This window comes from Dipodomys ordii, unplaced genomic scaffold (assembly GCF_000151885.1).
Source record: "Dipodomys ordii isolate 6190 unplaced genomic scaffold, Dord_2.0 Scaffold237, whole genome shotgun sequence".
NCBI lineage: Eukaryota > Metazoa > Chordata > Mammalia > Rodentia > Heteromyidae > Dipodomys > Dipodomys ordii.
Window position 1 is genome coordinate 253317 of NW_012267453.1, and position 14349 is coordinate 267665.

The 14349-nt window shown below is 37.5% G+C and overlaps 1 gene segment (V, D, J or C); it reads left to right on the forward strand.

Moving 5' to 3' along the window:
* The first annotated feature begins 2475 nt into the window (after window positions 1–2475).
* Window positions 2476–11799, forward strand: LOC106000740. The segment is given in 4 exon segments: window positions 2476–2565; window positions 2933–3246; window positions 9947–9971; window positions 11771–11799. Coding segments are annotated over 4 exon segments (417 nt in total).
* Window positions 11800–14349: the final 2550 nt, after the last annotated feature.

Below are 14349 nucleotides of genomic sequence, written 5' to 3' on the forward strand. Positions count from 1 at the left end.
GCCAAAGTTGTACAGTTTGTTTTTAACATAGTGTCTTGTATATCTCCTGTTACAATGGGTCAACTTGTATCCCTTTTTAAGCATTTTGTTTTTTCCCTTCCCCTACCTGAATTACAGAATAGTATATAGAAGATGCAAGGCTAATACAATATAGCTTGAGAAAAAGATTTCTGAAAAAATAATTTTATAGGATAAAGTCATTAAAAATTTTAAAACAATTACTGATTGCCACAGTAAAATCTAATTTGAAGTAAAATACAATGTTTTTATAAATGCACACATTGTGCAATGATATAAAGGAGTTAATTAACAATTTAGTTCAACACCTTAAACATTTATTATTTTTGTGTGGTCAACTTTCTTTCTTTAGGAAATTAGATCTTTATAACAACTTATTTCCCCTCATGTCTCAACAATACATACAACATTGTAATCTAGCTATCAGAAAATTAATCTCTTTTTCATGCTGAATATCACATTAATTATTATTATTTCTCAGTGCAACTGTCAGACCACTTTTGGAAGTTGAATGGAATCATGAATTTGTTATTAACTTAAAAAATATAAAGACAAAATAGTAAAGATTTTGTACCTCTATTTTAGAAGGTTAGGACGTAAATTTTTGTTACTTGATCTTCTCAAAATAAACTACTCTCTTATTATTTTTCACTTCTTATTGTTATTGTATAGGTGATGTACAAAGTGATTACATTTACATAAGGCAGGTAATAAATACATTAATTTTTGAACAGTGTCACCTCTTCCCCCATTTTCTCCCTTTTCTTCCTCCTGATCCTTGACCCAATATCTGTGTAGTTCATTTTCAACAGTGTCTAGTAAGTACTACTGCTGCATTTGTTGACCATTTGTCCCACCATTCCTATGGCACCCATTACTCTCTTCAAAATAAAACAAAACAAAATTTATATACAAAACAAAGGGTACAGAAAACAAAAACAGCCAGAAAGGAGATAAAAAATAAAAAGCAAAAAATGAAAGAAATAAACCATAATTTTAATTGATGATATATATACATTGTGTGTGTGAAAATATCGTAAAGAGTACCTTTTTTATCAAGCATTGTTGCCTCCTCCTTTGTTTCATTTGCTCATCTACACACACCCACTCCTGACCCCTTCCCCCCCCCAGACCCTTCCTCCCCAGACAAAGTTGCAAAGTTCTTTTCTTGCCATAACATCTTATACATCTCATTTTTGCAATGGGTCCACCTGTATTCCTTCCCCTCAACAAATTATATCAACATCAAATACAGTGAAAACAGGGGTTATACCATGGGGGAGGGACATACAAAGCAACAAAGAAATCATCTTATAAGTATGTTAGAAACAATCACAAGAAAGAAAAAAAAACATTTGAATCCTTATCTTGGGGTTCATTTTGTCTAACATCAACTTGTCTGATCATTTCTGCTTGTCTCAGACATATACTAGTAATTGCAAATAATGGAAACCATGGGACCTATGTTTCTTTGGGCCTGGCTTACTTCACTTAGTATAATTTTTTCCAAGTCTTTCTATTTCCTAACAAATGGGGCAATGTCATTTTCTGATGGAGGCACAGAATTCCATTGTGTATATGTACCACATTTTCTTGATCCATTCATCTACTGAGGGGCATCTGGGTTGGTTTCAAAATTTAGCTATGGTAAATAATGCTGCAATAAACATAGTTGTGCTGGTAGCTTTAGTATGGTTTCGTTTGTAATCATTTGGGTAAATGCCCAAAAGTGGGATTGCTGGGTAATAGGGGAGCACTATGTGGAGTCTTTTGAGAAACCTCCATACTGCTGTCCAAAGTGGTTGAACAAGATTACACTCCCACCAACAGTGCAGTAAGGTTCCCTTCTATCCTCATTCCCTCCAGCATCTGTTGATGTTAGAGTTCTTCCCTCTTTAGTAAATGGGGCTGGGAAAATTTGTTAATCACTTGTAGAAAACTAAAGCTAGATCCTTATCTATCACTCTGCACCAAGTTCAACTCCAAATGGATCAAATACTTAGCAGTCAAAGCAGACACTCTGAAAACATTACAGGATGGATTCGGAGAAACCTTTCTTTCTGGGTACAGGCCAAAATTTTCTTAAAAGAGACCCAGAAACACAACAAATCAAACAAACAAATCAAATGGGACTGCAAGAAATTGCAGAGTTTGTCCATGGCAAAGGACAAAGCTAGCAAGATCAATAGATACAACAGACAAGGATCTCATATCTAAAATAAACTTAGAACTAAAAAAATTAAATCCCCCAAAAACAAATCCTCAAAGACACAATTGCCCACTAAATAAGTGAGCTAAAGACTTAAAGAGAACCGTCTCTGAAGAGGAAAGTAGGATGGCCAATAGACACCCTTCCTTTTTTCTTTTCTTACACTGTTAAATCCACCTGGCTATTTGCATATAGCTCCCTAAGGAGGACTTTCCTTTCTAAGTCTGAAATAAAGGCTCAGCTCTGAACTTGCCTTGACCTGTCTAGACTCCTCATTTGACTCCTAAAAATGAAGTCCTTGTCTCAGCTCCTGTGGCTGTTAATGCTCTGGATCCCTGGTAAGGGCAAAGGGAAGTGAGGAATCAGAGAGGGTGGGAGGGTGAGCTCTCATGGACCAGTGGTAATTTATCCATGTGTTAGATGTTCATGGTAGGGCAATGAGCTTTATGTCTTGAGAGAGTGAGAAACACTCCAGAAAGAGCTAGAACCTGTGCTTGAGTGAAGACTCTGCTAGGTAGGAATACTGCTCTTGACTCATCGATACACTTTTCTGCAGCAAGAATATCACTTTTAATACTTAGTATTTTAAATTAAAAATCAAATCAGAAGATGAATAAGAGGAAACATATATCTAAATAAAAGTAATGCATGCATGGCTCTCTATGGTTATATATAATCTTGCTCTCTGCCTCATTCTAATTTCAGGATCCAGTGGAGATGTTGTGATGACCCAGACTCCAAGGTCCTTGCCTGTCACCCTGGGAGAGCCAGTCTCCATCTCCTGCAGGTCTAGTCAGAGTCTTCTGCATAGCAATGGAAACACCTATTTGAACTGGTTCATGCAGAAGCCAGGCCAGTCTCCACATCGCCTGATCTATTTGGTTTCCAAACGAGATTCTGGGGTTCCAGACAGATTCAGTGGCAGTGGGTCAGGCACAGATTTCACACTGACAATCAGCAGGGTGGAAGCAGAGGATGTTGGAGTGTATTACTGTTTTCAAGGTACACATGATCCTCCCACAGTGATACAGCCTTGAACAAAAACCTCCCGTCTGACTGGGTGAGCTGCCTTCATGGCTGGCTGGTCTGGGAAATAGCCCAGCAGATTGTGTGAGTCTGCCTAAGAGGAAGATATTGAGGTCAGTATAAGAGTGACTCTGAGTAGAGGTGAAGAGTTTATGACAATACAACAAAATGCAATATATAACAACCAGGAGAATAATTACCTGAATATAAAGACCATATAAACCATGAGGTATTTATTGAAAAATGTGATTCTTTCTTTAGTAATATTTTAGCCAACCAGAAATCTAAAAATCAAATGTTTGCTGTGATTATTATTCTCTTTGTGATGAAATTTATAATACTTCCTTTCAGTGCACGCTAGCCTACAACTTTTGCCATGCTTTCTTTTCAGAACCTGGAAGCCCAGTTGTGCCTTTTCTAGCTTCTGCTCTGTGTGTTCATCAAACCCTGCCTGACCATCAAGACATTATCAGAGTTTGATCAGTGTCTCTTGGCTGGATCAACCTGGGGTAGATACAATATTGCACAAAGAACAGTATTCTATGTACTGGGGCTCTGGCTCTACTTAAGAGAGTGGTGTGTGGTGAAACCCTGTAATATATTTCATATGTCCCAGAAGTCTGAGACTGAGCCCTTTTTCAATGGGTGCTCTCTTCATCTGTTCAACCTCTATATCTTTACATAAAAAAAAAACATATCAAGAGGGCAGCATTAACCTTGTGTGTCTTGCATCCACTTCTATCACCTTAGATACCTGGAACTATGACATCTCCCAGGCTAGGACTTGGGGAATTCTCAAGTCTCCACCAGTGTCCAGTGTGCATCTGCTTCAGATGCTATAAATTGTTTCTCCATGATGCTCTCCAATCCAGCTGGGAAAAAGTGGCATGAAGTTGGAAATGCTCTGAGTTCATCAAGGTATCATTTATAGGAGAAGTATAGGTTTGGAATGTATATGAACTAGTGGAATAGCTTTTCATTACTTATGGAATCATCTTAACAGGAACAATTAATGCAATGTTTATCCACAATTGTAGCATTTTGTGGAAGACCAGACAGAAATGTCAGAGTTGAAACTCAGTTCTCCTCTCTGGTCAGGAATTTTAACAGAGTATACAGAAGTACCCATCAGATTTCTAATTCTCACCTAGGCTACTCATTGGCTCACAAGTCTGTGAGTCATCAGAAAAGAAAACTTAATTATAACAGGGCCTCCAACACAGTGCTATTACTGTGTGATTGACAAGTCAGTTGTTATCATTACCATGTGACAAAGAAAAAATTATAAACCATCTCTGATCTACTGAATGTGAATATTCAGTTCAGCAAATAACAAGTGTTCCTTGTTATGTTTAACAAACCTTGTGCAAGCTAGAGCCAGGTGACTCACAAATGTAACTACAGCTACTCAGGATACTGGGATTTGAAGATTGTGGTTCAAAGCCAACCCAGACAGAAAAGGAAGATTCAATTCTAATTAACCAAAATCTGGAAGTAGAGCTCTGACACAAGTGGTAGAGCACTAATTTTGAGTACACATAGTGCAAGAAAAGGGCCTAGGCCCTGCATTCCAGCATGAGGACTGGCAGAAAAAAAATCAGCTGTGTTTACAGGATAAGTATCAAGGGTAAGAGATTCTCCTTACTTCTCTATTAGCCCCATTTAAGAACATGTTATTTAACCCATGTGTTAAACATGCATAGATGTGCATCTGCATATATATGCATATGCACACACACATACACATACCTTCATTAGCTCATTCCCACTTGTTATAACAAAGTACCTGAGCACTGTACAAAGAACAGTTTTGGTTAATCCACACTTTTAGAAAGTCCTAGGTGCAGTGTCCTTATTTGTCTGTTCTCAGGTGAGAGCTGTCATGTCTGTATCAGGACATGGTGTGTTATTAGAAATCCACATGTTGAAAAAGCTGAATATTTGGTTGTCTTCATGTCATAACAAGTGACTCTTAAGAGATCTGACTTACTCCTTTAACCCTCCCAAAAGCAGCACCTTCAGTGATCTAAACACTTCCCTTAGGTCACTGACATTTGAGGTCCACTGAGGAGAATCCTTCTTATACAGACTTGGTGGAAAAGGCACATCGAAATGACAGTAGTGCCTGTACATATTCTAATATAATTGCATTGGTAGACAAAGAGAAGATACATGCACTGTAATTTAATATTTTGGTATAAGCTCTAATCTGCTGTGCATATTACATTTCTATAGGTATCAATGCAGGTTGTCAGATATTGAACTATACAATTCACCTCTTACTGATAGGAATTCTATCCCCATCAAAAACACTAGGAAATGGGTATTTGAAAGAAGAAGGGGAAAAATAGAAGATAGAAAAATGATAGGCAAGAGAATAGAATGCAGGCAAGACTGTATCAAGAAAAAATAGGGGAAACGGTGGGTCAAAGTGGGTGAAGATGTTGAAGGGATGACACAGATTGAGATCCATTGTAAACATAAACTGCTTTGTTAAATGGCAAAACAATCCAATATACTCTAAAGAATGAAAAGTAAGGGAAGAGTTAGGGTGGGAGGGGTAGGTAAGAATGTTAAAAGGGACAACATTGATTAAAAGGCACTGTGCTTATAAACTTGTGTCGAATGGCAACTCCCTTGTATAACTATTTACCAGAAAACAAAAATATTCAAAAAAGTTACTTAGGGGTAACAAATTATACAAGAAATGTACTCTCCACCTTACTTATGTAACTGTTTCCCATCTGTACATCACCTTGACAGTAAAATTAAATATAAACATAGGAATAATCCAAGGCCTCTTTGAATGGGGATGAAACATTTTAAGCTTATGCATGATATCAATAAGTATGCATGATATGCCATGTCAACACTTCCTTCCTATGCTATTCCATGTACCATGATATTTGCATATTCTCCTGTATGTAATGAAATCTCTGAAGGCATATAGACATGCTGCTGAGCTAATTGAGAAGTTAACTTGCACATGAAGTTCAAGTCCCAGGTGATGTGGTCACAGGCTCTGATTCACAGCTTTTCTCCTCTAGATCTTTCATGAGAGAAACAGTTCCTCTTCTTTATGGAATTAAGTGCTCAGAATCTTCACCAAATAGTACATTTTCAAAAGGGATTGATATTCTTCATCCTCCGAAAATATGATGCATTGACTTGTCCTCCTTATTTCCATCCATAATCAGATAGAAGAAACAATATTCATACAGTCTCCACAGTTCCTGTCTACAGCTGCAGGACACAAAGCCACCATCCACTGCAAAGCCAGCACAGACATCGATTATGACATGCATTGGTACCAACAGAAGCCAGGAGAAGCTGGAGCATGCACGGGGTCATTTCCAGATATTATTATTGAGTCTACTATCATATCAACAGAAATTCATTGTAATAATGGTAATTACAAAATGAGAAGTTACATTAAATATTTGTAACCAACATATGTCAGCTAGTGGAATACCTTTCTAGAAAAGCACATACACAGGCAAACACACATATGGAATATAATGGAGGACTTCATAGCAGTCTGTTCACACTCTGTGCAGCAGTCAATCTCAGTCAGCACACAGCATGGACATGAGGGCCCCTGTTCAGCTCTTGGGGCTCCTGCTGCTCTGGATCCCAGGTAAGGAAGAACAATGCTGGGCTTTAACAGAGCCGAGTGTCATCCAGGATTTTTTACTCTTCAGGAAGCCCTCTAATAACTTGATTAATAGGGTGGATATTTGTTTTCATGTTTCTACAAAGGAGCAGGTGTGAAATCCAGACTGCCCAGTCTCTATCCTCACTGTCGCTGTCTCAAGGAGACACCGCCACCTTCACTTTCAGGGCCAGTGAGAGAATTGGTTACAGTTTAGCTTGGTACCAGCAGAAACCAGGGAAAGCTCCAAAACTCCTGATCTATGCTGCAGATACTTTGTTGTCTGGAGTTCCATCAAGGTTCAGTGGTGATGGATATGGGACAGAGTTTACTCTCACCATCAGCAGCCTGCAGCCTGAAGATGTTGCCACTTATTACTGTCAACAAGGTTACATTGCTCCTCCCACAGTGATACAAGCCATAACATAGAACTCCCAGGGAAGCAGAAGTGAGAGGCTGGGCTGTCCCGCACAGCTGCTTCTCTTGGTGCTTTCCCCTGCTGAGAGTGCTTCTCACAGGAATCCAGGCTTAGAAAGTTACTGCGAGGTTTTGGTAGAAGAAAAAAGATTTTTTTTCAACATCATATTTTTCTTTCTTTTGATTATCCAACAGGACACAAATTATGTTTGCTCTCCTGATTTAAAAAGTGGTTAGTAGTCTTAAGGATTGTAAATTATGGTATCAATGTGGATTTAAACATCAAACGAAAAGTACAGAGATTTTAAAAAAATCATTTAAACTAGTGATAGGATCATTATTTTATCCTGTGTCTGTGTGTAGGGGGGGGTGACTATGCCAGGATTGTGACATGGGTTTGTGGATGATTTCACCTGTGGTCCACAAACATGTTGATTTAAGATGCAGATTATTATACTATCAACTATAGAGCTTAACTATCAGTCTGAAAGACCTGAATTAAGACATCCAGTGACTTCTGCACAAGTAAAAACAAGGTGTGAAGGTATGCTCTGTAGCCCCACTGCTGCTCATGTGTAATTTGTCAGTGATGGAGTTTTTATCCTCCAGGATGAGCATTTATGGATTCCATCTATTAGACAGAAAATTTCCAAAAGCAGCATTAACTTGTACTTCTGTGAAACTTGTAACCAAACACTGGGATTAAGATTTGTATGTTTTCGAGGTTCCCTTTGCCTTGGAAAATCCCCACTCTTCTTGTTTTGTGTTTTGTTTTTTAAATTTAATTTTATTGTCAATGTGATCTACAGAGGGCTTACAGTTACATATGTAAGGTAGCATGTACATTTCTCGTTGAACATTGTTACCCTCTCCCTCATTTTTCTCCCATTCTACCTATCCAAATTATAGATTCTGTTGTATGAAATAAAAACAATAGCCCAACCATAATAATTTGGTAGTAAATAAGTAACTGATGAAAAATCATCAATCTGTCTCACAGTGTTTTTGCAGAACCGTGCACTCCCCTCTCATTATTGGAGCATCCATGGGGATGATGGAAGGACCTAGACTCCATAACGCCTGCGCGCTATCCATGGAGAACTGGCTTCCACTTCCTGAAGGTCCAGTCAGTGCCTACTACACAGTTATGGAACAATTACTTTTATTGATTTTTGTAGATGCAAGACTATTCTCTGTGGATTTCAACATGATCTCTGGGGCCCCAGATAGTTTCTGTGGCAGCAAGTTAAAAAAAAATAACCGACTATGTGCAGCATTGTTTCTAGGCATGAAAGAACACAATACTGTCTGCTCATTGGACTCAACGACTGTACCAGTGCTACAGTTTTGAATAATAACCTACCTGCTTGGGTTGCCAAGCTGTAAACTTGTCCCTTCCCTGTGGATCAAGCAGGACATACACCCTACTTCTGTGTCAGAGAAAAATGTCAAGGAATTCATGCGTCCAAATTAGTAAGAAGCCATGAGACGCCCGGTTTGTACCTGTCTCCTGGGGTGGCACAGCATCTTCATTATGGCTAAACCTTTAGGGGAATGGAGCAGTGAGACTTGATGCTTGGAGAGCTGACTGGAAACGTCATCCTCAGTTTCTCTATTTTGTTTGTACAGTGTAACAATTGAGACTGAATTTGTGGCAAGAATACTGGAGCAGTTTGACTGATCACTAGTGATTTAGTTTTAGTGGTCTCTAGTGTTACAGTATATCACTTGGTAGTATGAAGAAACTTCTTTTTTCCTCTACTATAGCCTTTCGCTTTTACTTACTATGTATTCCTTTACTGTCCAACTGCACACATAGTGTAATATGATCGTAAAGGATAAGCTAAGGAAGACATGAAAATGGATACTCAGAAATGAACCTAAAGACCTAGAATGGAAGAAAGACAGCCTCTTCAGTAAATGGTGCTGGCAAAATTGGTTAACTACTTGTAGAAAAGTAAACCTAAATCCTTATATATCACCATGCACCAGAATCAACTCCAAATGGATCAAATCTGAGTCAAAGCAAACACTCTGAAAACATTACAGGATGGAATAGGAGAAACCATAGGTCTCCTTGGAACAGGCCAAATTTTTCTTAATAGAGACCCAGAAACACAACAAATCAAAGAAAGGTTGGACAAATGCGATTCCGTGAAATTGCAGAGCTTCTGCATGGCAAAGGACATAGCTAGCAAGATCAATAGAAAGCCCATGGATTGGGAGAAAATCTTCACTAGCAATGCAATGGGCAAGGGTCTCATACCTAAAATATACATGGAATTCAAAACATTAAATTCCCCAACAACAAATCCTCAAAGAAACAACTGCCCAATAAATAAATGGGCCAACGGCTTAAAGAGAAACTTTTCTGAAGAGGAAAGAAGGATGGCCAATAGACACATGAACTGTTCAACCTCTCTAGCCATAAAAGAAATGTACATCAAAACAACATCGAGATACCACCTCACCCCAGTTAGAATTTTCTAATTTCTGTAGAATTAAAGCTCATATATTATGACAGAAAGCAGCCAGTAAGAAGGATACAATAAGAAGGATACAATAAGTAGGACCCATTGTAACAATGAGATGTGCAAGACATTATGTTGAAAATGAACTTTACAACTTTGGGTGGGGAGGGAGTAGGTGGGAAGTGGAGAGGAAAGGTAAAAATAATAGGGAAAAACAAAGGAGGATGTATCAGTGCTCAATAGAAAATGTACTCATTATTTACTGATGTATCTGTAACCCTCTATACATTATCTTTACAATAAAAAATATATTAACATAATAATGATAATCTCTTAAAAGGTTAATCACTTATTTTCACTAAAAGCCAGTCCAGGCAGGAAAGTCTGTGAGACTCTTATCTCCAATTAACCACTAGAAAACTGGAAGTGGTGCTATGGCTCAAGCAGCAGAACACTGACCATGAGCTGAAGAGCACAGGGACAGCACCCAAGCCCAAAGTTCAAGCCCCACCATCAACAAAAGAAAAAAGAGAAAAAGAAAACAAGTGTCAATACATTTTCAAATACAAATATCTTCAAAGAATACTTTGAATCCATTATATTTCCCAGTAGTATGTTCCAATAAGTGAGGACATGACATATTTCACATTGATACTCATTTTCTAAGAATTTGAATTTGCTATTAAGTAGTAGGCCTGATGGTATTTTTTTTTGAGATTTAAAAGATTTTTTTTCTTTCTTTAAAACATAGCATTAGCATAGAGGAACTGTACAAAGGGCTTTCATTGGTATATTTACAAGATGATTATAATATACATTGATCAAAAATTCAAAATATATACTATTCTTTTATTTTATTTTATTTTGGTTGACTATTCTTTATTATTCTTTATTCACATACATTTCTATGACATATATGCCTATCTTCCATATATGTCACATATTCCATATAGGATATCCAGGTCACATATACATCATATATGTTACATGCATTACATGCATCACATATGCCACATATTTGTCAGGTGCATGTTACATATGATGTATAGTTTACACGTGTCAAATATGTCACATATGTTATACATGTCACATTTCATATGTGTCTGGTATCTACGTGCACATTATTGACAAATGTTTATATGCTAACATACATGGACATATTGTCCTATATGCTTTAAAGACATATATATATATATATTCTGTGTATAAGTTTCATGTATGTAATGTTCTCTATATACTACTTCATAATATTCTCTATGCACACAGACTATAGAGTACCATGTTGTAATATATAATATATTCTTTTATTGAATTTATTATTTATTGCCATTTCCTTTTACTTTTCACTGTACCTGATGGCCCTCCAACATTTTTCCATTTACTTACTTTCTAAATTCAATTTAAATTGAATTTAAAACGATGTACAGGGGGGTTACATTTACATATGTGATGTAATGAGTAAATTTCTTGTTTACCCCCTCCCTCAATTTCTACACTTTCCTTCCCACCTGACTACACTTCCCCACAAGATGTAAAGTTCATTTCCAATTTAGTGTTTTTGGGTATTGCTGTGGCAATGGTTCACCAATTGTCCTTTATTCACCATTTTAAATTCCCTTTTCCTTGCCAAAATCACTTGGAGTTTTAATTTAATATTTCTTCTGAATTATTTTCTGAGCACTGAATTATTTTCAAAGTAGCACTCACTTTCATTACTCTGTTGATTTCATTTCTAGGTGTATAAAATGTTTACATTTCTTTTACAACTCCCTGTTAACTGATTCCTTTCACTAGAATGAAACTTAGATTTAAACATTTATAAAATGATAACCAGTTTCAAGTTTGTTAACCTGAGTAACAAAAGTTAAAATTCACAGATCTTAAAAATTATACTAAAAAAACAGTAAATGTTTTGTGTATATATAAACTAATTACTCTAATTTGCTCTGCTCATCATGAATTTTTTGCCTTTTACAGAGCTCATTGCCAGTAATTTTGACATATAAAGCCATAATATTTTAGCTTGTTAAATGTCATATTTTGCTAAATTTCCCAGAAGAGATTTTATGGTTAGCTTTCTTTCAGAACCCTAACTAGAGTCAGACTTGTTTGTTGGTGTTGCTTTTCAATTAAGAATGACTTTAAAAGATCTACATTTTATTAGTATTTATTTTTAAGAGTTGAGGGTGAACATACGGCTTTTCATTTACTTGAATGGTCCTCGATTACTTAAGCCATAAACACAAAAATGCTTTTAGAGGTCATTTTGGAGATAGGTCTTGTGACCACTTTTTCTTAGACTGGCTTTCAATCAGGATCCTTCAGATCTCAACCTCCTATGCAGCCAGGGCTACAAGCCTGATTGCTGCCTCCCACCATCAATCTACAGCTCCCATTGCTTTAGCACTTGTGTTCAGGTGTGTGAACGTTGTTCTGAAGTGAACTGAAGGAAGCACTATTTTCCAGAAGATGGTTATTTTAGCCTCAAATGAAGTAGGAAGAAATGGAGCATTATCACATTGTTTCCCTGTTGAAATGATTAGTCGTGCAAGGATCTTACATCTGTAGACAGTTATCATTATTAAGTGAACCCCAGGAAAATGTGAGCCACAAGGCATCTAGAAACAGAACTCTGTGCATCCTGGCGTGGACCCAATAGTACTATGCAAATCATGAGATGATATGAAAGAAAAGTGCAAGTGTGGTAAATCTTGGAAAAGAAGACAAAAATGGAGTTTTCCCAAGAATTGTCATTGTGAGACTGTGAATGGTCAAGATTGGCATAGTAACTGCAAGATTCTCACTAATATTCACCAACCCAACATTTTCAGTAGTTAAACACATTAAACATTAACTAAACTCTTCCAAATGATACATAATGTGAAACATGATATGGTTGGTACCAGAATAGTTGATTACAAAAATAAGGGAAGCATTACTTCTTGTGTTACCTCATGCAAAATATTTAGGTCATTGACAGGATGAGAACAGAGTGCAGGGTTCATGGCTTTGTCTTAGCCCCTTGTTTGAGTTTTAAAGTCATGTTTAAGTTCCTCTTCTTCAGTACATATCAGTTCCAGACATCAGAGCAGACTTCTGATATCTCTCTCAGTTCAAGCACCACTGCAGAACCTTGAGTCACCACATGCTCAGGAGCCACCTTTGTCACTGCTACTCAGGTCAGCCAGACTATCCTGTCCCAGTTCAAGTCCTCCCCATGCCTGTCACTGATATGTCTAAGGTTCCACTCCTCCCCCTGGTGGTCAAAAGTGAAACAGCAGCAGGTCTCAAGTTGGACAGCTGTTCATTTACTCCTATCATCAACACAAGGGAATTATTTACAGTTATACATTGATAGTTATTATGAACAATCGCCAGCAGTGAAGTCATGAGCACATCTAAGAAAATCAATGATCTCACAGAATTTTCACTTTAGTGAGACTGACAAAAATCAAATGAACAAATCCTGTTCTATGGCTGCTCCTAACTTACTCCTTAGGGATTCTCATTCCCTTTCTCAATGTTGTTGTGGCTTTTGAACTTAAGGCCTGGATGCTGTGGTTGAGGTTTTCTGCTCAAAGATAGCACTGAACTACTTGATCCACAGTTTCACTGCTGGTTTTGTTGGTTAATTGGAGGTAAGAGTCTCACAGAGGTTTGTGTGTGAGCTGGCATTGACCTGTGATCCTCAAAGCTCAGTTTCCTGAGTAGCTAGAATTACAGCTTTGAGTCACTGGTCCCCAGTCGAATTCTCCCATTTTCAGCAATGTGCTGAATCAGGGCACATGGTATTGGCCTTCCAGTTCCATTTAGTGTCTTCTACTTTATCATAATGAAAAGAGAACTAGACAAGAAGTTGAACAGCTGAACAATTATATTTCATGGAAATTAAACTCAACTGTGTGGTGACTAGTGGCCAGTTATCCAAACTAAGGCAGAGGTCTTCTAATCCATCATGTGTTCACAGCTTGAAGCAGTACACACTGGTCATTGAGGATGATTACTGTCTGATGAAATCTACATAATCCAACACAGACATATTTTTAGCAGGGTGTATATTTTTACTATATTCATCATGTGTTTCAATAAAAAGTAGCCTGTCCATTTATTTAAAGGGAAGGATTTCAGGGTAAAAAAGAGAAAGGAACATTAGTCTCTTATATCCCAATATTTTCAATAACCCCTTTTAGTGCTATGAGTAACCTTTTCCTTCTCTGATTAACTCAGAGCATTGGTCCCTAATTGTAGAGTGGACACTTGCTTCTCTAAAACACTGATTTTGCTTTTATAATTCTCAGGTATTATTTGGTGTGCTGTTCAGTTTTGAGGATGTTGATTCCCATCATATTTCATAGATTGGGTTCAGTCTCACTAACTGGACTTTCAGAGAAAACATGCCCGAGGAGGCAATGCCATGTGGTTATCTATCCTCACGGGGCATATTACCTGTGCTTCCCTCATAGAGAGAACACTGTGTAACAAAGATTGTTGGATTTCAGTCTTTATTCACATACAGGCCCAAGCATCTCTCTCTCTCTCTCTTTCTCTTTTTCTCT